This window comes from Capra hircus, chromosome 7, assembly GCF_001704415.2.
Source record: "Capra hircus breed San Clemente chromosome 7, ASM170441v1, whole genome shotgun sequence".
In the NCBI taxonomy this organism is placed as follows: domain Eukaryota; kingdom Metazoa; phylum Chordata; class Mammalia; order Artiodactyla; family Bovidae; genus Capra; species Capra hircus.
In genome coordinates, this window is record NC_030814.1 from 20231825 (window position 1) to 20257342 (window position 25518).

The following is a 25518-nucleotide window of genomic DNA, read 5'->3' on the forward strand; positions in this document are numbered from 1 at the left end:
GAATTTATAACAAACAAAATTGCCTATGGTCATAATGTGGTTGTTTTGTTTAGTTGCCGATTTGTGTCCATATTTTTTGAGATCCCTTGGATATAGCCCACCAGGCTCCTCTGTTCCTGGGATTTTCCAGGCAAGAATACTGGAGTGGGTCGACATTTCCTTCTCCAGAGGATCTTCCCAACCCAGGGATCTAACCTGCATCTCCTGTGCCTCTTGCATTAGCATGCAGGATTCTTTACCACTGCACCAGCTGGGAATATCTTAGTTATAGAACAGATTCTAATTTTAGAACATCTTAAAATCTTTGATTCAGATGATTTTTTAAGGAATGATTTTGTAGCTCACATACAAAAGTAGCTCCTATTTTATGGCAAAAGTGACAAAACAGGGCTGAGAGCTAGATGTTGCTGAGATCTCTTGATGTTGTTTAATGTGCTTTCCTCGTCATGGGCTCTGCAAACCATCTAAAAACCACAAAATCATCTAAAAACCTCAGATTTAACATCAAGACAGGTCAAAACACACCTTCAGTGTTTATCAAAAATGTGCTCTCGCCACAGGATTGTACCAGTTTATAAGAAGAATATGTCCGCACTGAGAACAATGTATTTAGGGCACAAAAATGCTAATTAAATGCAACTTCAAAATTTTCACCTGGGCAATACAAATCATGAAGCCCTTACCTGATGATGGCAGTACCATTATATTTTGCTGAGGGTTCTCCAATGAGGACGTGCCTAGATGATGGAGCTATCCCAACTTCTCCAGATGCTCCCTTATCTCCTCGAATGATTATTGATGCGCTACCTGAGTTCAAGATGATACATAATACCGCTCATGTAGAAAACACATGTATTCACTTAATACACGCCTGGCAAAGTTCTAAGGGATTTACATACACAAATCCTGTGAGTTAATCTTCATGATAGGCATATAAGTTAGGTACTAATGTTATCCTCATTTTACAATTGAAGACATGTAAGCGCGGAGAGGCACTGAAGACACTACGGCAAATGACTTGCCCACGATCACATTTTAATGAAAAGGATGAAGTGGGCGGTACTTCCAATACCACTCCCATGGCAAGCGAGTATGGGACTGCATTCTACCCTATGCATTAAGCCACTTCTACAGGAACCATTCTGCAGTTCACTATAATTAGCTATATCTGTTAGCTATGTAGCGAAAGCAAGAATTCTTGGGGACCCATTTTTTTTTAATTTTCTGACAATCATTTGCTTCTAAGTGTTTATAAAATGTGTTAAGTATTCCTACGAAAATGGAAACAAAAATCGTATCAAGTAATTTGAGTGTTCATATCATAATCTGGTAGTAACTTAAATGAGCTTGTTTCCAGAAGCACACATTAGAGTTTCAAGAAACAAAGGACTGGATTATTCCACTATCACTTTCTGTGGCAATGGATTAATAGCGCCAACAGTGGTTTGTCAAGTGTAAGTATGTCACAGTTAGGAATACATGATGCATTTTTTTATATTAACAAATGATTTACCTCGATCCACTGGTATACTTTTGTTCTTGCATCTAATTAGTCCATAGAAATATCAACTCTGCTGTGTAACACAATGTAAATAACTGAGCTAACTGACTTACGATTTATGCAAGAATACAATGCAAAGATATGATTGACTCAAATGCCTGAAGCAAAGTACTCTAGATAAAAATGCAAAAAGATTAACTACCCCAGGTGACATCTGGGGTGACAGTATATGATACTCTCTACAATTCTAAGTATTTCCTTGGCCACAGAATTCTGCTTCTTTGGCCACAAACCCTTGCACAGGATGAAGTTCTTAATTTCGAAATAGGACATGCAACAGGACCTAAGCTTTCATATCAACGTTGCTGTGCCATTTTTTATGGGCATTACATAATGAAACCATTTTAGCACCATTAATCTTCTTTCTCCAGATGTAAGAAACAAATTTTCACATGGACCTTGGGAAATGAGAACTATGATACCTGTTTCTGAAATGTTGAAATATCTAAGCAGTTATTTTATGATGAAAACAGTTATAGATAGGCTGAAAGAGACATAAATAACAGGCTAAGTTTTAAAACAACATTTTATTACAAAAGTAACAGTGGTCATTTTAAGTATGTGTAGAAAATACAGATACTCAAAAACCACTATCAACATTTCAAGTAAATAATTCCTAATGTTTATGACACACACATGAAAAAGTGGGATTATACTGAACATGTTATAAAGCCAGTTTTATGAATGTAAAAATTATCCATGTAATTGAATGTTCTTAATTTTGATGCAAGTAAGACTTTTTCTGCCACATTTTTTGAATACCTGCAGAGTATTCTGTTAAATTTAACCAGTTCCCTGCTGTTGGGTCATTTAGGAAGCTTTCATATTTTACTTTATGAACATTACTAAAGTAAACATCTTTTAAAAAAAAAATCACACAGCTAAGTAGTATGAAAACCCTGGCATGTGACCCTACCAATACTGCATATTATAATTTTAGCTTTAAAAAGTCCTTAGCTGTCATACAAGTAGGAAATAACATCCTCATGTTTTAACAGACATTTTATGAATTATAAAGACAAACACTAACCATCATTATAGCTACTGATTATTTGGTCACATTTTTGCAAAAAACTACTTTTTAATTTCCAAAAATGTCGCTCTCTCTCACCTTTTACTGGAGATATTTCTACCTCATCAACTGAGAGCAGCTGAATGGTGAAACGCCTGTCCTCCTCCAACGTGGCGTCCTGAAGTGTGTGCAGCACAATGGTCTTCTGGGAATCAGTCTGCACCAAATGAGAGGAGAACACGTGTTTGCAGAGTGGCCAGACTTAAATTTTGAATGTTCTCATCAGCAGAATGACATTTAAGTTCATAAGCATTTTTTAAAGATACCCTTTCTGTAAACCCTTTAGAATTACGGGTTTCTTCCAGAGATAATTATTACATAAAAAGTAGCTCTGAGCAAAAATCCCATTAAAATTCTTAACAGGAAGAAAGGAAAAATTTTTAACACAACTTTCAAATTTACTGAAAATGTTCACACACTGAGAGTTGAATCACTTGAGTTAAATGGCCACAGCATGATGTAAATAAATCACAGTGAGAGGTTTAATACTTATAAGGGTTATCTACCTACGACCCCTTTTTGCTACTTCCTTTCTACCCACTCCTGCTTCCTTCCTATTCCCTCCAGCAGGTGTTGATCTCAAGAGAGCTCATATTATTCCTTCCCTCTCTGGTCTTAACACTTAGCTCAGTAATTTCTTGGAACATATGGTAAGTTTTCAGTACAGACTGGAAGAGAAAGAACAAGGAAAAGCAAATACACAGAAGACAACAAGCTTAATACTTTGCGATGTAACCATGACAGAAATCATTTTTATCTTTAAGGTCTCCTCTGATGCTGACTGAAAAAAGTCCAGTTTTTCCCATGCATCACTGAATAATTTTCCACAGTTTGAATTCTGCTGTTTATTTCTTCTTATCTCAGTATTGCAGGCTTCCCTGGTGGCTCAGTGGTAAAGAAGTCGCCTACCAGTGCAAGAGCTGCAGGTTCGATCCCTGGGTTGTAAAGATCCCCTGGAGAAGGGAATGGCAATCCACTCCAGTATTCTTGAGTGGAAAATCCCATGGACAGAGGAGCCTGGGGGCAGCTACCATCCAAGGGGTGGCAAAAGATTCAGACATGACTTAGAGACTAAACAATAAGAATCTTAGTTCGGCAATCATCTTTTCTTTGAGATTTTTATGTATTAAAAGTATTATTTTAATCGCTTCACTCTAGCTGCTCTTCAGAGTTCTTTTTTTCTATTTTATAGTGTCTATACTTCTTAAAAATCTTATACAAGAGCTGCTAGGAAAATGCATAGTTCCTGCCCCAGACAGGAGTGTACTCATGGAAAATCTAAACTAAAATCTAAATCTAAACTTCCTGGAATACAGTAAACCACCCTCACCCCTCTACTTTGCACACACTGTCAACTAGCTGAACTGTGTGCCTAGCTACACAGCCATTTGTTAGAGTGGAGATATAGGTATGTCATAGCTGAATATCCAAGAACAACAAAGCTGTTATGCAGAAGTAAATGAAACGCACCAGGTTGTGAAGCAAAGAATAAGATGGAGGGAGTCAAATCCAGGGTCACCCACAAGCTTATCCCTCCTGGTGTTCAGTACTCTGAACAAGGATGGCCTTATTCCCTGGGGGAAAGATCAGACAATTTGCCACTTTGGCATGAATATCCTGCTAACATCAGACAACCTTTCTAATCATCTGGGAAGCAGATCTAGTGATTAGAATCCGGTAACTGAAAACTGACTGCTCATTATTACTATGTGAAATCTCCAAAGAAATTTCAAAGTAATCTCTAAATTCTTCTCATGCCAAGTGAGGATTTTACAGAGGGCTAGGGCATGTAACTGAGAGGTCTCCTGGGCCATCACACATCAGAATCTAAGACGTGAGTGGTTGAAACATCTGTGACATCTGACATCCAATTCCATTAGAGAAACCAATACCTCAAAAAAGGCGGCAGAATGTCCCAGTGGCAGATGGATTGCCAGAGGGCATCACTGACTCCATGGACTGTATAGTCCATGAAATTCTCCAGGCCAGAATACTGGAGTGGGTAGCCATTCCCTCTCCCTTCCCAACCCAGGGATCAAACCCAGGTCTCCCACACTGCAGATGGATTCTTTACTAGCTGAGCCACCAGGGAAGCCCAATCACCAATTAGAAAATTGAAAGGAAAAAAAAGTATTTGCTTCTGTGTTGCTTGGTGTTGAAAGCTCTCATAAAAGGCCACTAGCTTAAAAAAAAAAATAGACTATGTTTCATTGGAATTATCTTATCTTTAAATGTATGGTCAGTTTTCTTTTAGAAAACCACCTCGGGGACCTTCTACTCTCTTATTTTTTATTTCGTTTACAGAAATTCACCTGCTTAGACTTTCTACATCTACTATATATTTATTAGAATCAATTTCATATACGCGTTTACATTTATTTGTCTAGGTCTATACAAAGTAACAGAGAAGGCAATGGCACCCCACTCCAGTACTCTTACCTAGAAAATCCCATGGACAGAGGAGCCTGGTAGGCTGCAGTCTACGGGGTCAGTAAAAGTCAGACATGACTGAGTGACTTCACTTTCACGCATTGGAGAAGGAAATGGCAACCCACTCCAGTGTTCTTGCCTGGAGAATCTCAGGGACGGCAGAGCCTGGTGGGCTGCCGTCTATGGGGTCACACAGAGTCAGACACGACTGAAGTGACTTAGCAGCAGCAGCAGCACACAAAATAATCCCTTAAAATTTTATGCTTTCTCTTTTAACAGTTCTTTCTTACTTGGTCTTATCCTGTGAGACTACTTTTTGTTGCTTTTTAAAAAATGTATCCACCAATTCTACAGTTTTTCTGGGTTTTAACTAATTCCCTTTTGTTTTCATTGTTATGAATTTAGGAATGATTTATGTGAACGGGAAAGTAAAACCATGAAAGACTGATAAATCCAGACTCCCCAGTTTCTTTAGTCTTCTTGTCTACCCAAAAGCCAATCATACTATCGCATTTACCTTTGATACATACTGTCTTAAATTTAGTTGGGGAAGGCCAGCCTCCATCCTTCTTTGTGACCTTCTTGCTATTCTTGGTCTTTTACATCTCCATAAAGGTTTAAGAATCAGCCTGTCAATTCTCTTTCACTTTGCCATCCCTCCTTCCAGGACAAAAGACCTCAGAGTCTGGCTGATAACTACTAGTTGGCTCTAGTTAGAATGGATTCACTGAAACCCTGTGCTCGGATTAACTGGGAGGAAGGTACAGCCAGGATTCCTTCCGAGAGGCTCTGTGTTCCATGCTTTAGAGCCGAAAGTTCTACGGGTAAGAAGACATCATGGATCATTTTAAGCAGGAGATGGCAAAACAAGATCTTCCTTTCAGAAAGGCAGGAGGAGAAAGCACGAGATAGTTGGATGGCATCACCGACTCAAGAGACATGAGTTTGAGCAAGAAAGACAGGGAAACCTGGCGTGCTGCTGTCCATGGGGTCACACAGAGTTGGACACGACTGACCAACTGAATGAAAAAAATAAATCAGAGGCACAGATAATGGACAGAAAAAAGATCTGGAGTGGGACCATCAGTTAAAAGATTACCCAAGGAGAGATGATGGAGGCATCGACCGTCACAACCATGACAGTGTAGGAGGATAGAAAGGGTATTTAAAAGGGAAAACTGACCAATCTCGGTTGTCAAATATATGCAAGAGTTACAGGACAGATGGAGATGGGGATGACAGCTGGATGTCCGGCTTGCTTGACTGGTTTTGCCCTCAATCAGGGGAGGCAATGTGAACAGCAGAGTAGTTTTAATGGTTGGATATAGGCAGTGTCAAAACTAAATTTCATTTCAGACATTTAGGGGTGTGTATGTGTGTAATTGTCCCACGGTGCATATGATTTCAAAAAATTCCAGACATAGTGAATACTGTTAATATCAAATGAATTTATAAGCAATACTATGGAAAAGAACATCAAAGACAAATTAAAGAAAAACTGCAGGCATCCTGACAACGACTATACCTCATCAAAATGAAGCGTCCCACTTAAAGGACTGAGGTCATCCTTAGCCATCTCATCTATGGTCCACTGAAGTCGGACAGCTCCTTTACCTCCTGGGGACCGGACAACTGTCAATGTCACGTATGAATCAGGGTCATCAGACAAAAGGGATTCATCTACCATTACCTGAAAAAGAGAAAATCAACCGCAATTTCCGAATCTAGAGTTTTATCCGTGGCATGTTATAATACAATCACGTGGCAGAAAAAAAAAAAATGCTTCACCAAATCCCATTCTCTTTTTATCCTAGACACTCAGCTACTTGGCATTTCCTAACCTCTTTTGCAATTAGGTGGAGACTGTTACTGAATATCTGGCCCAAAAAATATAGGCAGAGCCTGCTAATCATAGCCTGGCCATCAGTTTCCCACACAATCTCCATATCCCCTCTGTCTCCGTTTGCTGGGTGACCAGAGGAGGCAGAGTCACAGATGGAGAGTCTAGTGCCTGAGATGCCAGTAGGAGAAAAGGTATTCATAAGATCCCAACTCGGAAGAGCAACGTAGGACTTTGGCATAAAGAAGAAATAAACTATTAAGGAACTGAGATTTGGGGATTCTTTTTATGGCAATAACACTCCCCACATAATACAGACCTAATATGAATTATATATATTGACTTTGTGACGCAAAGTCCAAACTGACCCTATTCCATGTATTTGCTATGTAAATACAAAAATATGGCACAACACATTCAGTTTTCAAGAAAGACACCTATTTGGTTTTGGTTTTTTTATGACATTTTGCACCGGTGCCAAGAGTAGAGATTTGGAGCCAAATGATGTTTATTGGGACGTCCCCAATGGCTCAGACAGTAAAGCGTCCACCTACAATGTGAGACCCGGGTTTGATCCTTGCATCAGGAAGATACCCTGGAGAAGGAAATGGCAACCCACTCCAGTACTCTTGCCTGGAGAATCCCATGGATGGAGGAACCTTCTTACACATGCTATGGGCCTCCCCAGTGGCTCAGACAGTAAAGAATCTGCCTGCAGGAGACCCAGGCTCAATCCCTGGATTCGGAGGAGCCCCTGGAGAAGGGAATGGCTACCCACTCCAGTATTCTTCCTTGGAGCATTCCATGGACAGAGGAGCCTGGGGGGCTACAGTCCATGGGGTTGTAAAGAGTCAGACACGACTGAGCAACTAACATTTTCACCTTACCTTATTTAAACCTCACAAAAACTAAGAAATCTGAGAGCCAAAGATATACATATATCTGGAGAAAAGGAATCTGGGATTTGGTTCTGATAATTTGATTCCACACTGACTGTTGTTCATACCAGTCCTCAGAGACCAAAAATATCAAATAAGAGTTAAGTGAGTAAGAAAAATAAATCCATTATTAACAAACTGCATGTATAAGTCCTTTTTGTTTCTATAAATAGTAACATTCTAGTTTCAGCTTCACAAGTGTGTTTCCATAAGTCTCTGCTTTACCCAGGGCTTTGGTATATTTATCACATTGTCCCAGGAGCAGCTTATTAATTTTGACAGATTAATACCAATAATCGTGTTTCACGGTTTTTCAGTTCTGAATCTAATCAGTATCACCAAATAATGCTACCAGAATATTCACTATGTGCACAAAATACTGTATCTTATAGATACACATTAAAATATAAATTCCATGTTATCAAGAGCATCTGGCTGAAAAAAAAGATAAGATATAAGGAAAGGAGCCACAAAGGGTGAGCAACAAGCTACTGCTATTATTATCAACAAGTAAAATAGCAATTGACACCTATTGAGGGTAAAGCCCAATTATATATGCTTTACATATAATAACTCACTCCTCACAATAAGAGTTTGGGCACCTTAGATCCTACTTTTAGATGATAAGACAAGTTGGAAATCTGAGGCTATTATAGTAAGACAGTAGTTCCCAGATCAAGGGTACACTAAGGTTTTCCAGTAAACTTTACAACTGCTGCTAAAATAAAATGAATAAATAAGACATTTTTTATGAATAATAGTGGAACTCTTCATTTTCTCAAAAAGTGAGAGAAACTCGTAAATACACTCCCCAACAGCTAAGTCCAAAAGTGTGACAAAGTGAAAAGTAAAAACATTATTATAAGGCTTCATCAACTGGAGGCTGGACTACTTAAACCCTGAACATTTATAATCTAACCTTGGAAGCTAATAGAGAATACATTTTTAGTACACTGCATACATTTTATAAAAATAAATTGCATATTCATATATACCACTACTCTGCATATATGCAAAGAAGGCCTGGATGGAAATATAATCAATACTAATGATATCTACCTTAGAGCAGTAATATTATGGCTATTTTTTTCTTTACACCTTTGGTATTTCCCAGACTTCTTAGGCTGCCTGCAAAACACTCACGGATACTCTCATGGGAATCTTCCACCCTTTACAAAACACTTACTTCCACTCATTCCTTTCTCAAGGAAGAGTATCATGAGACTACAGCAGCAGAAGTACTCTGCTCTTTTATAGTTTCCATTTTCTTATGAAGTTGAAATTTCAATGATCAAATAATTAGGCAGTTATTAGCGTCTATCTAAATTGTGGTGCAAGCCGTAGTTCTAGCCTTGCAGCCAAAGAACCGTAAAGATAATAAGCATTAGAACTATTTGCTATTATTGAAAATGATCTAAGGTGAATTACTGATTATCTATAAGTGACAAAATAAAGGGAATGGTGACACGGGAGCCAGAAAAGTTGTTGTACATAAAAATTATCTAAAGATTCACATGGCTATTTCATCTCGAAACTTCCTTTGAAAGATAAAGTCATAGTAATTATGATGTAATCATTATGTCAATAATTATGATACACTTTATTTTATATTTAAGGTGTAGAGATAATTTAGTACCAGTCAAAGCTTTTCTCTCTCAGGGGCTGAACCAATAATAATTGGGCTCACTCTTGTAGGCCTTGAAAGCAGGCAGTTAAGGGGAAGTAAGAGGGGAGAGAGAAGAAATACAAGGAAACACATGAGTCAGGGGTGATTGTAGTGTTTTGTTCAATATAAATCAAGATAGAAGACCCAAGAGGTGAGGAATATAAATCTCTCTGCAGCCAAACCATCCTGGGGTCAGAATGTAACAGAATCTTTCCTTGTAACAAGGATGGCAGTCTGGTAGCAGAGCAGGTAGAGAACAGAATATCTAGACAAAAGTACCTCGTGGTCTGTCACACCCAATAATGGAAATGTGTTTTCCTTTTTAACTGCTTAATACTAAGAGCTCTCATCACTATGAAACTGCCTAGGTTAGAGGACTGGTCCCTAATTCAACAGTCAACTCAAAAGAGCCTTGAGAAAAGAAGCTTTAAGTAAAGAGTAATGAAATCTAGAAAAAAAGAAAATTACCTTTCTACTATAAATGAAATGAAAAATGAGCCTAGAGGAAAGCACCCCGCACCTCCTGATATATTTCACTTACAGTCTTTTCTTCAAATCCAAATACTCCAAATGGAGAGTCATTTTGTGGAATAACAACAGTTACCACAACATCATCGCCAAGTCTGCCACCTCCAGCCACCTTGATTAAGGAAATATTGAACATCTCCATGAGCTCAAATTCATCATCATCAATTATGGTGATTTCTATCACTGCAATAACCTATAAAAGAAAAGAAGGAAGAAAGGAAAGAGGGAGAGAGAGAAAGAAGAAGGAGGGGGAGAGGCAGGAAGGGTAGAATGTGATACTAATTTTTGATGGCAAACAATTTTAGTTGCAATTTAGAAACACAGTACCAAAGAGAAAAGCAGGCATTTCTACCTGTTGTGTTCATATTATTTTAAAGTCATATATTTATAGTATTTCAAAGTCAAAAGGTTTCAGTTCACTGTTTCCAAAATAAAGGAAATTATATACATAATAAAATATAGCTACAGATTCAAAAAAACAATGAAGTTTTATTCTTGAACAAAACCTATTTTAAATGTCATGCAGGTTCAAATAGCCATTGCACAAACATAAATTTTAGTATATTTAGTATTAATATGACCTGATATAAAACCGTACCTCATAAATTATTATTATCTTCTGCAACTAAAGTACATCCCTTTGGTTTCAAATTATTGTTCTTGTAATATAGGGAAAAAGACAAGAAGGAGAAAATCCAAATTCTATTATTAGAAGTTTGTGATTAGGGGTTTATTCATCTGTCTGGCTCTATGTTAAAAGATTTTATAACTTATAATTTGATCCAGCTTGTAATATAACTATTGGTCACAAAAATATTCCAGCTTTATGTACATATTTAAAATCCTTTTTTGTATCCCAGAGGGAAATGACATAGACATTTATCAAGAAATGGTTCTCCTACCTAAAACCACCTTTAATATAATGACAGAGAAAATGAAAAACCTGGATGTCATACTCAGGGAAACTGAGACTTGAACAAAATCAAATGCTAAAATACAAGCTGATCAAAATGCCTGCGCCTCGTCAATGCTGTGGAACACAGAATACTTGCCCTACAGGATGTTAAATTTAAGAACAATGATGATCCGAAGGATGCTAAGTGATGGGACTTTAACTTTTCAAAAAGAATAAGCTACTGATAAAAAAAAAGCTAGAAAGCCACCTCAACAAAAGTCAATTTGTTTCTACTTTTAATGTAAAATCTACATTTCCCTTCCTCTTAGTGGAAAATGTTTTATGGTCCAAAATTGCTAAAATCTCATGATTTCAAATATGAACACCAGACCTTTATGTGCAGGAAACTCTAGATCTGCATGCTTATCTTTTAGCAGTACTTACTATCCCCCAAGGGCAACTAGTTAAGTTGATGTACACGACGCATATGCGTGTAGGCAAAATCGGACTGCACGTTAATCGATACTGCTCCTTGAAGTTACTAACATTTTCATGATTGTTCACATGCTTTTTCCACATACTGATTTAAAAATTTATGAAAACATCTTATGCTTACATATTGCAAAATGCCCAGTTCACAAGCTTACAAATCTTAAGGAATATTTTATAATTTTTAGCATTGGTTGACCCAAATCTAGAATACTGGTTTTTTCCAGTTTTAACTACTATGCTCGGTTCTATCACTCTAGTATTTTTTAATTGTTAAAAATAAAAAAGTTGTTGGATAACAATAAATGTACATAATAAATATCTTTAGTAATAAATGTATACACTTTTGGTGCAAATCCTAAATAAATATTTATATTTATAAACATTAAGAAATAAACAGAATAAAAAACCTAAAATTCATGGGAATAGTCTGGTTCATCAGGCAATATTTTATACATTCTTAGGTACCTCTAAGCCAATTATTATCCTTTTATAACTTTATTTAAAATAGAATACAAGGTGGGAAACCTCAGAAAGGGTGAGATTCTTGCTTATTTATATCCTCTCTCCATGTCCATTAATTAATTATACATTAACTAACAATATCTCTGTTAGCCTGACATGGGAATTTAGAATATTATACATTTAGCCATCACCACTGCACGTTCATTTGGTAGATGCCTATAAAATGTCTGAAGTACAACCAAAAAATGCTAATATATCTGTGACTAGCATACTTGTCGATCTGCAAATTCAAGAATCCCATGAGACGGCTTAAAGTCTTCCAGGCCAGCACTATCCACTGTTGCTTTCCAATAAACCTTTACTTCCCCAAAGCTTCCAGCCAGCCGAACTACAGGAACTTGAAGAACATTCATGGGTGGAGGCACCTCATAGGCAGTAATAACTGCAACATCCTTTAAGTAAAGAAGATGTAAGTTAAAATGCAAGACAAAAGTAACTCTTACAATTCATCACTATCTAAATTTATTATCTCTACTACTAGTTCTTATACTTTACTCTTCAAATTAATAGCTGGATATAAGTATGCATATTCAGTCTTCAGAACTCTTACATTTAAATGTAACTAAACTTGCTTAATCCCTTGGTCTAGCTCAAAGAGAGCTTAAGAATTAGTCTATAAGAAAAGCTTTGAGATATTTATTAATATCTACAATAAAAGTCAATTATTTTTCAGAAAATACAGGACACTGGCCCAATCAGCAGGTACAAGCTTTTGTATTACTATAAATATGTTAAAGTTCATCTCACTCTGGTAATGTGGAACTTAAAAATTCCTCTGGGATCATCATTTTCTTCAATCATTATCTCAGCCATTTCCAGCCCCGGCCTTTGCACACTGGGCTGTCCTGCAGAGAAATCAGAGTTCACCAGGCGCACCTCCGTGATGCTGACAATAAACCCTTCCTCCAGCTCAGGAACATCATCCTAGGTGCCAAGAACCAAGGGAGAAGAGAGAGAGACGGGGTTTTATTTTTTAAAATACATTCAATTTGCATTAGAAATGCAATATTTTTCAGTAAAAAATGACATCCACAGGAATAGGCTGCTCTACCACACACACACAAAAAATTCCTTTTTTATGTTTTAATACATTCCTATTGACAATCTCAGAATCTCAAGGGATATTCAAGCATACGGGTGATGTTACCCAATCAGCAAGTAAAATAAATTAAAAAAAAAATCTATCCCACAATTTTGACCACATCCTATTGAATATGTTCTATATATATGACATTCCCTCAGTTTAGGAGAAGGTGGTAAATGCTTCATACATCTTAAAATTGAAAGTTTTACACTTTAAAAAATCTAATTATAATCTTATATTTTAATTAACTATTTAAAAATTATCTTATTTTTCAATAGGCAATAAAAAATTTCAAAAGATAGAATACCTAGTGAAAATGAAAGGAAATCTCTGTTCTATCCCTCATGTCCTTCCAGAATGTCCTCTCCAGAAGTCACTATTATCTAATACCATGAATACCACTATTAATAACACTATATCATACAATATTATATTCACTCAACAACATGATTACAATTTATATTATATAGTACACAATATATAAAGATAATATTTAATTATATTTTGGTGATAACACTATTAACCAATTTCAGTTTCCTTTGCTTCATTACAGATGTATATATGAAGTGTATACACATTCTCCTTAGACAAAGGAGAGAAAGAGAATGATCTAATCCATCTGAAGACTAATCTTAATTCAAGTGATCATATGAAACCAATAATCAAAATAGCCAGATGAACTTGGGCATTTTATTCATTCAGTCATTAGTTGAAAACAACTAACAAACCAACAGAAGAGAGGATCTAACCAAACATATAATCAATCCAAATTCAATGCTTCAAAGTTCATTCCAACAATATTCCAGTTCAAAAATAAATATAAAAAATGAATACACCTGTTATTTTTATCTTTAAATTATAAAATATTCATTTATTATTAAATATTAGGGACTTCCCTGGTGGCTCAGTGGTAAAGAATCCACCTGCCTGCAGAACAGGAGATGCTGGAGACATAGCTTCAATCCCTAGGTCGGGAAGATCCCCTGGAGAAGGAAATAACAACCAACTCCAGTATTCTTGCCTGGAAAATTCCACAGAGGAGCCTGGTGGACTATAGTGTTGCAAAGACCCAGACATGACTGAGTGACTTAGCACACATATTAAATATTAGGGTGAGTGGGAGCATTAGAGTACTTACATCTAATATTTTACAAGTATATTTTTTTAAAGATTTTACCTTTAAGAGCATCACATTTTTATCTTTTATCTTCATTTTCCTTTATTATCATATCATACCCATTGAAGCCTAGACTCACCGGCAAAATGGCAACTTTGACGTAAGTTTCTTTTATGTTTTCTTTCATTATTATCATTGTTTCTTGTAGCACATAATCTTCATTCTCAGTGGCTTGATTATTGATGTGCAGTAAGAAATTGGGTTTAGCTACCAACTGAATGGCTATGTCTCCAAGTAATCCTTTATCTCGAACGATTTGTAACTGAAGAGCAGTGACGTTCTCTATGAGACAGACGTGCCTCAAGTAAGTAAACTTTCTAATAGCTGTTGATGCTATTCTAAGCACTTAGGGTGGAGTGTTCTGACTATATCTTCTGGACAGGTAAAGAAAGACAAACAAAGATAGTGTATACTCCCAAGGAATATTTCTTGCTTTTCCCAACCAGTCACCAGAGTTGTGCTAAAATCACCACAGACTGCCGGTATTAATTCCCAGTTTTAAACCCTCACTTCTGGGTCTCTCTCACTCTCCTATGCTGCATATGGCATGCCCATTAACAGAAATTGCTGAAAATACTAAGAAAGTGCATAGCTGGAGGATGAGCAGAGGGGCTAATGACAAATGCTAAGAAGATTCTTCAAAAATGAAAAACTAAACACACACAGTCATTTAATGACTCATTAAAAGAGCAAGTTTGTTCTTAAAGGTGGCTATCACAGAGCTCAAAGTATCTCACAGCACCTATTTCACTTCTTAGATTTTTAAAATTTAATTTGCTAAAAATGAAAAAAAAAAAAAAGCATGTCAATCTTCCCTACCAGTCTGTGAGTTTCTAATGACCGAATACCATGTCTTTGCTTCCAAAACATGTAGCGTGATTTCTGGTACTTACTAGGTGCTATGGTTGCTGAATGGATAAGTGAACAGATCATTTTACTTTAAGGCTACTATTTCTGTTCCCATATATACAGACTTATAAAGACCTATGTGAATAATTACATGTCATTTGTCTCCATCAGCTATTTCAATGAAAGGTCCTTAAAAGATGTCTGTTTCTACTTGAAAATTTTCGAACCTTCAGATAGCATATTAATACTGAGATGGCCAAAAGATTCATTCAGATTCTTCTGTACTGTCTTATGAAAAAACCCAAACAAACATTCTGACCAACCCAATACATACATATTATATTTAACCTTTTATTTAAATAAGTCAAATGACCTTCATCTATAAAAATCTATTTATTCTACAATTTATACAAATAGGCAAAGATGTCAACATGAAACTCAAAGGAAACAGGGAAATAGAAACTGATGACTCATACTTCACAGAAAATATTATTCTAATTATTGCTTTGGCTTTAATAATTAACATCTCAAGTACCACATGAACTTCCCTGTGCTGTTGATTGTTTTCTGTAACTATTAAAAATCTATACAGGAGAAACTGAGCAAGAAAAGAGAACAGACAGATTAAAAGTGAAAAAGAGAAAGTAAAATAAAAACCAAACATTTCTACTACAACGATTTACTAAACCATTAATATTTCAATTATGACAGTAATATCTCAAAAGTAAAAGTATTTCATACAGCCATATCACTGACTGATGACATGACCAGACAATTTAATAAAGACAAATAAAAAGTAAAAAGGATTATGACCTGTCAAACTGAAAAATATCACACAAAGAGAAATTTATAGCCCCAGTAAATATTAAACTATTCAATAAAACTTATGAGAACCTGAAAATATCTAACAAGATTTACCTTTAGGCTCTGCTACTTTAATGAAGAGAGACTCAGCATGCCAGCCAACCAAGCCATAAGGTGAGTCATTGGGCAGAGTGGTTATCACAGACTTGTTTCTTTTCTGATCAATAGTAGCACCTTTTGATGGGTCCTCAACCCCTTCTGTGATAATACGGATGAGTGTTACAATGACAATCTCTGACAATTCTGGTAGATCATCAGCAAGAACAGTCAGAGTAATTGTAGACAGTGCCTGGCCTTCAGAAAATGAAATCTAAAATTTTAAAGAAAGAGGAGTTTATTTATATTTTAGTTATCACTGTGCAGGAAGAATATCAAAGGTTAGATTATCTTTTAATACTGACCATATCTTAAATAAGCAACAACATGTGATCCTACAAATCAATCAAATGCCTTTCACATGAGAAAGAAAAGATTTTTAGGAAAAAGAAAAAGTAAACCACTACTAAAACTTAAGCTAATAAATCATGTAGCCAAACTGTCCTGTCCTGGAACCTACATTCTTAATGAAACACTGATTTCATACTCTTTCTCTCTGAAAATTTAGGTATAAAATCCTAGGTACCATATATAAAATCTATAAACATTAAATATCTTCCTCTACAAAATTTTTGCTAGGAATGCTACTTCCCTTGCTTAAACTCAGAATGTATTATTTAACAATGATTCAGTCAAAATAGAAGTAGAAAGACAGAGATACAAATCAGAGAAGCTCTCTCCTGTGTCTCCATTATTTGAAGATTCAAAACTGAATTTGCTAAAAGGCACCTGAAGTCCTTTCTGATAGGGCTTCTGTCTGTTTCTTGAATGTCATTTCCCTTTGTTCCCCACCTCAGATTTTATTCTCTAGTAATAGGGACACAGGATTTCCCTGGTGGCTCAGATACTAAAGAATCCACCTGCAAGGCAGGAGACTCAGGTTCAGTCCCCGAGTCGATAGGTTTCCCTGGAGAAGGAAATAGCATCCCAGTGCAGTATTCTTGCCGGGGAAATTCTATGGACAGAGGAGCCTGGCGGGCTACAGTCCACAGGGTCCCAAAGAGTCAGACAAGACTGACCAACTAACACTTATTAATAGGGATACAAACTATTTACAACTATTTACAACTATTTAAACGAGCATTACAAGCCTATTTTGCTGGCACTCATCTTTCCACCTAGAGAAGGCACTTCAGGATATAAACTCAAGAGCTTTACTAATAAAATCAGAAGTAAGAAAACTACTGCCCTTTGGTCAAATCCATTTTTTAGAAATCAAGTTTTACTGGCAAACAGAAAAGCTCATTTGATCACATATTGTCTATTGCTGCTGTTGTGCTACAAAGGCAAAGCTAACAGCTGGAGAGAAGACCATACAGGCCCTAATGTCTAAAGTATTTACTATCTGACCCTTTACACAATTTATTCTCCTTTGGATAAAATACTTCTCATCCAGACTACAGTCCACACTTAAAGACACTCTTTTAGGCATTTAAATTAGAAATCATTTTAATTATGCTTACATGAGAAATACTAATTGGGGAAATATAATTCAGAACCTGAGAAATACAACTTTAAGTTTTTGGTAGTTTGAATACATATTCACTGCAATAAAACTTGCCATAATATTCTTAAGACACTTTGCTCCAATCATCTTTCCAATGATACAGAAATCTAGAAATGATGAACCAGAATAAACACCTACCCTGTTTAGAGAAAATTCCACGAGAGGTCTTTTAAAAGCACTCTTCAGAGAAACACTTGGGCAAAATACACGAGTAATCTATGAAACCCAACACAAGTCAAGGAAACAAGCCATCCTCCAATGAGGAACCAAAAGCCCCTTGAACCCTCTCTTTGTGAGTTGCCTACTTCTTTGGCCCATTCTGAGTCCATCCTCAAACTTGTGTCATGAATGTCTACTACCCTCCAACAGTACATAATGTGATACTCTCCCAGACCCCTTCCTGTGACTTATGTACCTATCCCGCAGCTATTGGGAATAACAGCTTCTGTATTTCTCATGGGAACTGTCCTCAGCTGCAGCACACTATTGTACCCAAGGTTATCCCCCAAAGGGCTTCCCAGGTGGCTCGGTGGTAAAGAATTCACCTGCTAATGTAGGAGATGCAGGAGACACAGGTTTGATCCCTGGGTTGGGAAGATCCCCTGGAGAAGGGAATGGAAACCCACTCCAGTATTATTGCTTGGCAAGTCCCATGGACAGAGAAGCCTCGCGAGCTACGGTCCAGGTGGTTGCAGGTAGTTAGATGCAACTGAACACACACGTATGCCCCAAAACAGAAGGTGATCTGAGACCAAGGATCGTTAAATCAGGGCTGCAGTATCACATCCCCTCCCTCAAGCTGGAAAACAGGAAACTCAACAACTACTGACCACACAACTCCGGTCTATTTTTCCATACACCTGGCTATTTTACACACACTTGGTCTCTATTTATAGCTTCTATTCTACCCACATCTCAAAACCACATTTCCAGCCCCAGATGCATTGGTTTTATCTTTCTGACAGTGTAATACACCCATAATCTGGCTGACGAGTGGACTGAATTTCAAAAGGGATAGTGTTTTTAAGGATAGTTTTGATATTACAGGGGCAAAAAGGAAGAATCACTACAATAAAACTAACCTTAATGTGTAGCCCTCTCTATGGTGATTAGGAGGAATCCAGTGGTGACATGGTCAAACTCAAATACTTCACCCACAGGGCAGGGTTTGGTTCCATGTATCAAGAGTAACCACAATTTAAAAGTGACTTTCCTATAATGTTTTAAATTACATACCACTCCTGAGGTAGGAAATATATCACTAATACTTCCGTCAGCTTCCCACGCTACGGTTATACGACCATATGTTCCTTTTAAGCGTTCCACATTCAAGGTTAGTAGGCTATCTTGCTCCATTTCTTCCACTTGCTTATATAATGAATTCTGGAAAATACACAGGAAGTCACAGAGAGCTATTTGAAATTATCTAAGCAGACTTTTATTTCATGATAGCATGCATTTGCAAAATTCACAGTACTCAGCAACATATTAAGTAAAAAAAAAAAATTTTTTTACATGGTAATGTAGAATGACCATGACTGTACTTTAAATCATGTCAGTTTGAATAAGTAAAAGACTAAGTTAAAGTAAATGAAAATGATAATTTTATAGCTTTTTTTCCCCAGCTCTATATTTTTCAAATTTTCTTCAAAACACATATATCAGTTTTACTCAGAAAGCATGCTCATTTTTACAAACAGTATACACAGCATGTAAGCGGCTTGTAGAACAGCAATGTCATAGGGAAGTTAGGAGAACAGAGAAGCCTTCTTCCTCCCCTACATTAAGCTCTGGCAATCCTTCCAGGTCTTTGCTTCCTGATTGTAATAAGTGTTTGGTCTACGTGGTCCGCAAGGTCCTGTCCAAACGTAATGACATCATGAGAACCCAGGAGCTCCTTTCTGATCATTGACAAATGTCTCCTATCCTTACATTCATATCCTCTGAAACATTTCTACAGGCTGTGACGTTCCCGCGGACAATGTTCCATTCTTAGCCCATGCTCTTTACAACTGTTTTTCCTGCCAGAACGATCCCTCTCCCTCCTGTTAGAACCCCTTACTCCTCAGCTCACCTATACTTCTGAGCCTCTTTCCTTTGTTCCAAACTGATTTCTGCATCTCTCTGACTTGGAACTTTCTCTGCCCAAGGCCCGCAACTTCTATTGCGGCCATTTAACAAACTTTTCCTCAAAATTAATACTCCAAAAAATCTCTTCTTACAATAACCCTGCTTCCTCCATAGGCAATACAGACAGAACACAAAGACTTTTAAAAATCTTCCCAGTAAGGTTTTTCTTGTTTCTTTACTAAATCTGAAAAAGAACTACCCCATTAATTTCTCAAATGAAATTAAGAAATTTCATTTAAGCTTACGAAAGCTTCTAGTTAGAATGCTAATTTGAGAAGATATCCAACCCTATGGCAGTATTTTACACAGCATCTCAACACACTGTTACAGATGTTACACAGTAATAAAATCCTGCTCAAGGCAATCAAACATTCCTACAGAAAGTGCTTTGATTTTGAAATATGCGTATAATTTCTTCACAAAAGACAATGCTTTTTAAAAAAAATAAAGAAAGAAAATGCCGTTTCAAAAGAGAAGCCTCTCTCTGGTTTAATGCCGTCTATTAACAAGGATTGGTAAAATGAGGATTTAATATAGCCAGAAAATATTCAAGAAATTGTCAACATCTTCTTAAGTCCCATCTTGGAATGAGGTTGTCCAGACACAAGAGGCCTGTACTGAGGAACTTGACTGAGTGGACTGAAGAAACCTAGGATTCTGTCTGTTGGCAAGGATCACACCACAGTGATTTGATAGCTCTGAAACAATTATGAAACAAGTTTCACAAACAGAGGTCTATGCTTAGGCAGTTGAGGAACACAATAGACTCCCCAGCTGCAGCATGACTTGGGGGAAGGGGATGAAGCTGAGCGGCAGAGCATGTGGGTTCCTGCCCCAGGAGCTACAGCTCCATCCTCCAAACTTGTATGAGACCCTGAGAAGCCCAAGGGAGTCTTCTGTTTCCTCTCCCGTATAATGGCAGTTCACAGGAAGCACCGACTGTGTGCAGGCACTTCTCTGGTTCAGGGAAAGCTGCAGAGAAAGTGGTATGTGCGCTCTCATGCTCTTGCAGGTATGCGTGCTAAACGGCTTCAGTCACGTCCAACTCTGCGACCCCGTGGACCGTAGCCTAGCAGGCTCCTCCATCCCTGGGATTCCCCAGGCAAGAATACTGGAGTGGGTTGCCATGCCCTCCTCCAGGGGATCTTCCCGGCCCAGGGATCGAACCCGTGTCTCTTATGCCTCCTGCATTGGCATGCAGGTTCTTGACCTCTAGTGCCACTTGGGGAGTCCCTAATGCTCTTAAATATTAGCAAAAAAACCCAGACAAACTAGGCTGTTCTAAGTGCCGGAAAGAAGATTAAGCTGAAATAAAAAGCAATAGACTGCTGGTGGGAGTCGCATTTTTCAATCATAACAGGCCTTTCTGGTAAGATGGCATTTCAGCAGAGAGGAAATAAAGTGAGGGAACAAGTCGAACAGTGCGAACACCTGGTGGGGAAGGAGGGCGTCTTCTTTCTTTCTAATCCTCCCACAGCCCATGTCTTAGGGTTACTCTGTCCTACACAGTAGCCACTCGCCACATGGAATGGCACCTTTCTTTAAGAATAAAAATGCCCACTGGATTTGAAGACAAAATATGAAAAAAGGATGTCAAATATTTCCTAAGTAATTCTATGTTGACAACATGTTGAAACAACAGTATTTCAAATATACTGAGTTAAATAAAACATGAAAACTGATTTCACCTGTTTCTTTTTACTTTTCTAATGGGGCTTCTAGAAAACTCAGAATTACCCAGGGGCTAATATTATAATTCTGTTGGGCAGAGCTGCCTCAGAGGAAGCTGACCTGCCTTTGGCTTCAGAAATGGACAAGCAGGGTAACAGAGTGATCCCTATATGCCATGCTATGGAGAAGGCAATGGCACCCCACTCCAATATTCTTGCCTGGAGAATCCCATGGATGGAGGAGCCTGGTGGGTTGCAGTCCATGGGGTCGCTAAGAGTCCGGCACGACTGAGTGACTTCACTTTCACTTTTCACTTTCATGCTTTGGAGAAGGACATGGCAACCCACTCCAGTGTTCTTGCCTGGAGAATCCCAGGGACAGGGGAGCCTGGTGGGCTGCCGTCTATGGGGTCGCACAGAGTCGGACATGACTGAAGCGACTTAGCAGCTTTCCTCGGAAAGAGCATGTCCATATGTACAACACACGTAATTATAAACATCTCTCTCTCCTTCTCTCATAAGGAAGCAACAAAGGCATAAATGGACAGTAATATATTTGCAGGCGATGAGTGTGACAAGACACAGTGTATAGGGCACTTGGGATCTGCTTCACCATTACCCTCTGGGAACAAGGCTAACAGCAGAGCCGAACTCCTGCACTAAGGCCAGCTAGTACCATTTCAAATTCAACCTTATAAAGATCAGTAGCAAAACAAGGTCAGGTCAAGGTGACTCAGGGTCCATTGTGCAAGTCTATACATTTCAATCATCAGTAGAGTTCACCTTATAATGCAGAGTAGGTGGTGAAGAGGGAAAGGGAGAAAAAGAGGGGCTTAAGACACTCAAAATGTGAATCACTGAGTGCTGATAGCAGCTAAGAAGTAATACCGTGAAAAAACCATTTGCCTTCTAAGTGTGGGATCTTTACCTGAGCAAATCCAACAACTCCATAGGCATCATCATTAGACAGAATAGTTATTTGTACGTAACCATTAATACCAATCTCTGCTCCTCCTTTGGGATTTTTAAGCTGAACTCTGAAGGATTCGTCTTCCTCCGGAACTGTATCATCGAGGACATTTACCGCTATTATAGCTTCTTTGTCTCCAGGCTCAAATATCAATTCACCTGAACTAGCATAAGAAGTACATATAAAATAAGTCTACTGCAACAAATTAAAAGCATATAAATGGTAATCATAAAATTCTCAGAACACTGATTACTACTAAAAGTGTGCAGAAATCACATTTCATTAGTAAAATTGTAATCCAAAACATAATTAATACTAATTAACTAGAAGAATAGATATTAGAAATATGGATAATAAGTAAACTTCTGGCTTATAAATAGCTTGTATTATTTTGTGTATTTTTCCATCACTACATAAAAACTTAAAAATGAGTGCCATATAAAATCATGGTGAGATAGACAGTCAACATAAAATGTTGGACCTACCTAGGAATAAAGTCAGACTGGCTTGAGACGTAGGCTAGCTCATATATATGTGAGTGGGTGGCTCCTGCAAGAGCAATTAAATTTTTGCTTGAATTAAGGGACTTCACTGTAACAAAGGCTGCATCAGAAGCAGATGGTGCTTCAAGAAGAAGAGAGAAGTGATTCAGCTCTGAATTCCAGCAGTAAAGCGCAGACACAGCTTGGCCAAGAAGAAGTAAGTGGACTGTAGGAAGGAAAGAAAAGGGAACCAGAATGAAAAATGAATGTCAACTCACAGGCTCCCAACACTAGTATAGCAACAAAATTCTCCCACCTACCAAAGCTACATTTAGATTGCTGAAGTAACTAAATATGGTACAATTTCTGAAACAACTGGATATAAACAATAATTTAAAAATACTGTGAAACAACCAAGTCAGTCTGACAATGTACCCACAACCCACTTAATTTGTTTAAAAAATCAAAAGCTAATAAAATCCAAATGGATTTTAAACTCTTGCATTCACCCTAATATGTATTTATTGAATAGCACTGAAAGATCCTTTCTAAAGTGAACAAGATCGGTAATTATACCACTGAATGTTTCATTTTTGTATTTTCCTTTCTACTGAATCCATATGAATTTATAATTGACAAATTATAAATAGTCTAAATGTGAGAAAACTTAAACAGCTTAATGCTATATTTATAATATAGCAATCCAGATTTATAATTTTATATACAGATACTAGACTACTAATATTAAAATATATTTAATTATTCCCCTCCTTTGGATGTTTACTTTGTTTTCTGTTTGTCAATAATAACTAGAGACAGGGGTAATCATTTTATTTTCATCTGATAAATTCTTAAAGGTGTCCTAAGGATATTAGCAACTTTATGATCTTTGATTATATTCTGTATTCAATAAAGGCCAATATATTCAGTATATTCTGCCAATGCTTTTTGAGATGCTGGTAGGAAAGCATGCTCTTAATAGTTCAAAGCAATGGCATATAATTATATCTACAAAAGTTAGGAGCAGAAGGGGGCTCACTACACTCTATATACCATTTAGCAATCTTCAGACTTAAAACTGGGAAGAAAAGTCAGAAACACACACAAATGCCAATACTTGGAAAAACACACTGGAATAAGAAGATATCATTTAAGATTGACTATGCATTAAAATAGCGCACAGAACCAAAAGCATGGGTCTTTCTACAGTTGTAGCCAATAGGTTAAAACGGAAAACCCCATATCCTCATTATTAAATATCAAGAACTATTGATCATGTTTATCTATGGTAATTAAATTAAGCTTCCCTGGTGGCTCAGAGGTTAAAGTGTCTGCCTGCAAGGCGGGAGACCCAGGTTCAATCCTTGGGCCAGGAAGATCCCCTGGAGAAGGAAATGGGAACTCACTCCAGTATTCTTGCCTGGAGAATCCCATGGATGGAGGAGCCTGGTAGGTTACAGCCCACGGGGTCACAGAGTCGACACGACTGAGCGACTTCACTTTCTTTCACTATTTCAGTTTAGTAAATGTTACATAGTAAAGATCAAGAAAGGTTATTAATAAACTTGCATTTTAAACTCATCAAATATTTTTCATAAAGCTTTGTAAAATGGTACACAGTCAGTAAAGAGCAAACTTCTCAGATGAATCACAACATCTCTCAAGTTTAACTGATTTTATAGTCTAACCAGAATCATAAACTGAAGTGTTCTGAATATCACTGATTATGTAGCTTAACCCTTAGAGATATACCCTATTCAAATCCTTGCAATCTCATTAGAATGACAAGGCAGCAAATAGATAATCAGACATTCAGAGCAGGAAACATACAGGCTCAAATCTACATATATGTATGCAGGGAGAACTTTCTCAGAAAATAGACATGCATATTTGTTCAAGATTATGATATTGGACAGAGAATTTGTAAAGAAAAAAAATTCCTAAATCTCTACCTACTCCAGGGCACAGAATTTTAACTAGTACTGATTACAGAATTCTCTTCCATAAGAAAGAAAAAATATCCTAAAGGAAGGCAATTATATGAGATTATTTAAAAAGTGCCTGTGGAAAAAGAGAAATTCCATGACTAAAGCCAACAGGAACTAAAGGGTCTCTTGATGAAAGTGAAAGAGAAGAGTGGAAAAGCTTAAAACTCAACATTCAGAAAACTAAGATCATGGCATCCAGTCCCATCACTTCATGGCAAACACATGGGCAAACAATGGAAACAGGGACAGACTTTATTTTCTTGGGCTCTAAAATCACTGCAGATGGTGACTGCAGCCACGAAATTAAAAGACGCTTGCTCCTTGGAAGAAAAGCTATGACCAAACTAGACAGCATATTGAAAAGCAGAGACATTACTTTACTGGCAAAGGTTTGTAGAATCAAAGCTGTGGTTTTTCCAGTAGTCATGTATAGATGTGAGAGTTGGACTGTGAAGAAAGCTGAGCGCCAAAGAATTGATGCTTTTAAACCATGGTGTTGAGAAGACTCTAGGTAGTCCCTTGGACTGCAAGGAGGTCAAACCAGTCAATCCTAAAGGAAATCAGTCCTGAATATTCACTGGAAGGACTGATGCTGAAACTGAAACTCCAATACTTTGGCCACCTGATGCGAAGAACTGACTCATTAGAAAAGACCCTGATGCTGGGAAAGATTGAAGGCAGGATGAGATGGTTGGATGGCATCACCAACTCGATGGACATGAGTTTGAGCAAGCTCTGGGAGTCAGTGATGGAAGGG

General features: G+C 37.5%; 1 protein-coding gene across 1 annotated transcript in view; it reads right to left on the bottom strand.

Moving 5' to 3' along the window:
* ADGRV1 (adhesion G protein-coupled receptor V1) overlaps positions 1-25518 on the bottom strand; it is a 542844-nt gene that overhangs the window by 359993 nt on the left and 157333 nt on the right. Inside the window, exons 51-61 of the mRNA XM_018050044.1 lie at positions 22777-22999; positions 22250-22454; positions 18758-18904; positions 15973-16228; positions 14285-14487; positions 12692-12868; positions 12157-12336; positions 10049-10228; positions 6589-6753; positions 2673-2790; positions 684-807 (exon numbers count right to left, since the gene is read on the bottom strand). Coding sequence (XP_017905533.1) covers positions 684-807; positions 2673-2790; positions 6589-6753; positions 10049-10228; positions 12157-12336; positions 12692-12868; positions 14285-14487; positions 15973-16228; positions 18758-18904; positions 22250-22454; positions 22777-22999 — 1978 coding nt within the window. The remainder of the gene's footprint in view (positions 1-683; positions 808-2672; positions 2791-6588; positions 6754-10048; positions 10229-12156; positions 12337-12691; positions 12869-14284; positions 14488-15972; positions 16229-18757; positions 18905-22249; positions 22455-22776; positions 23000-25518) is intronic.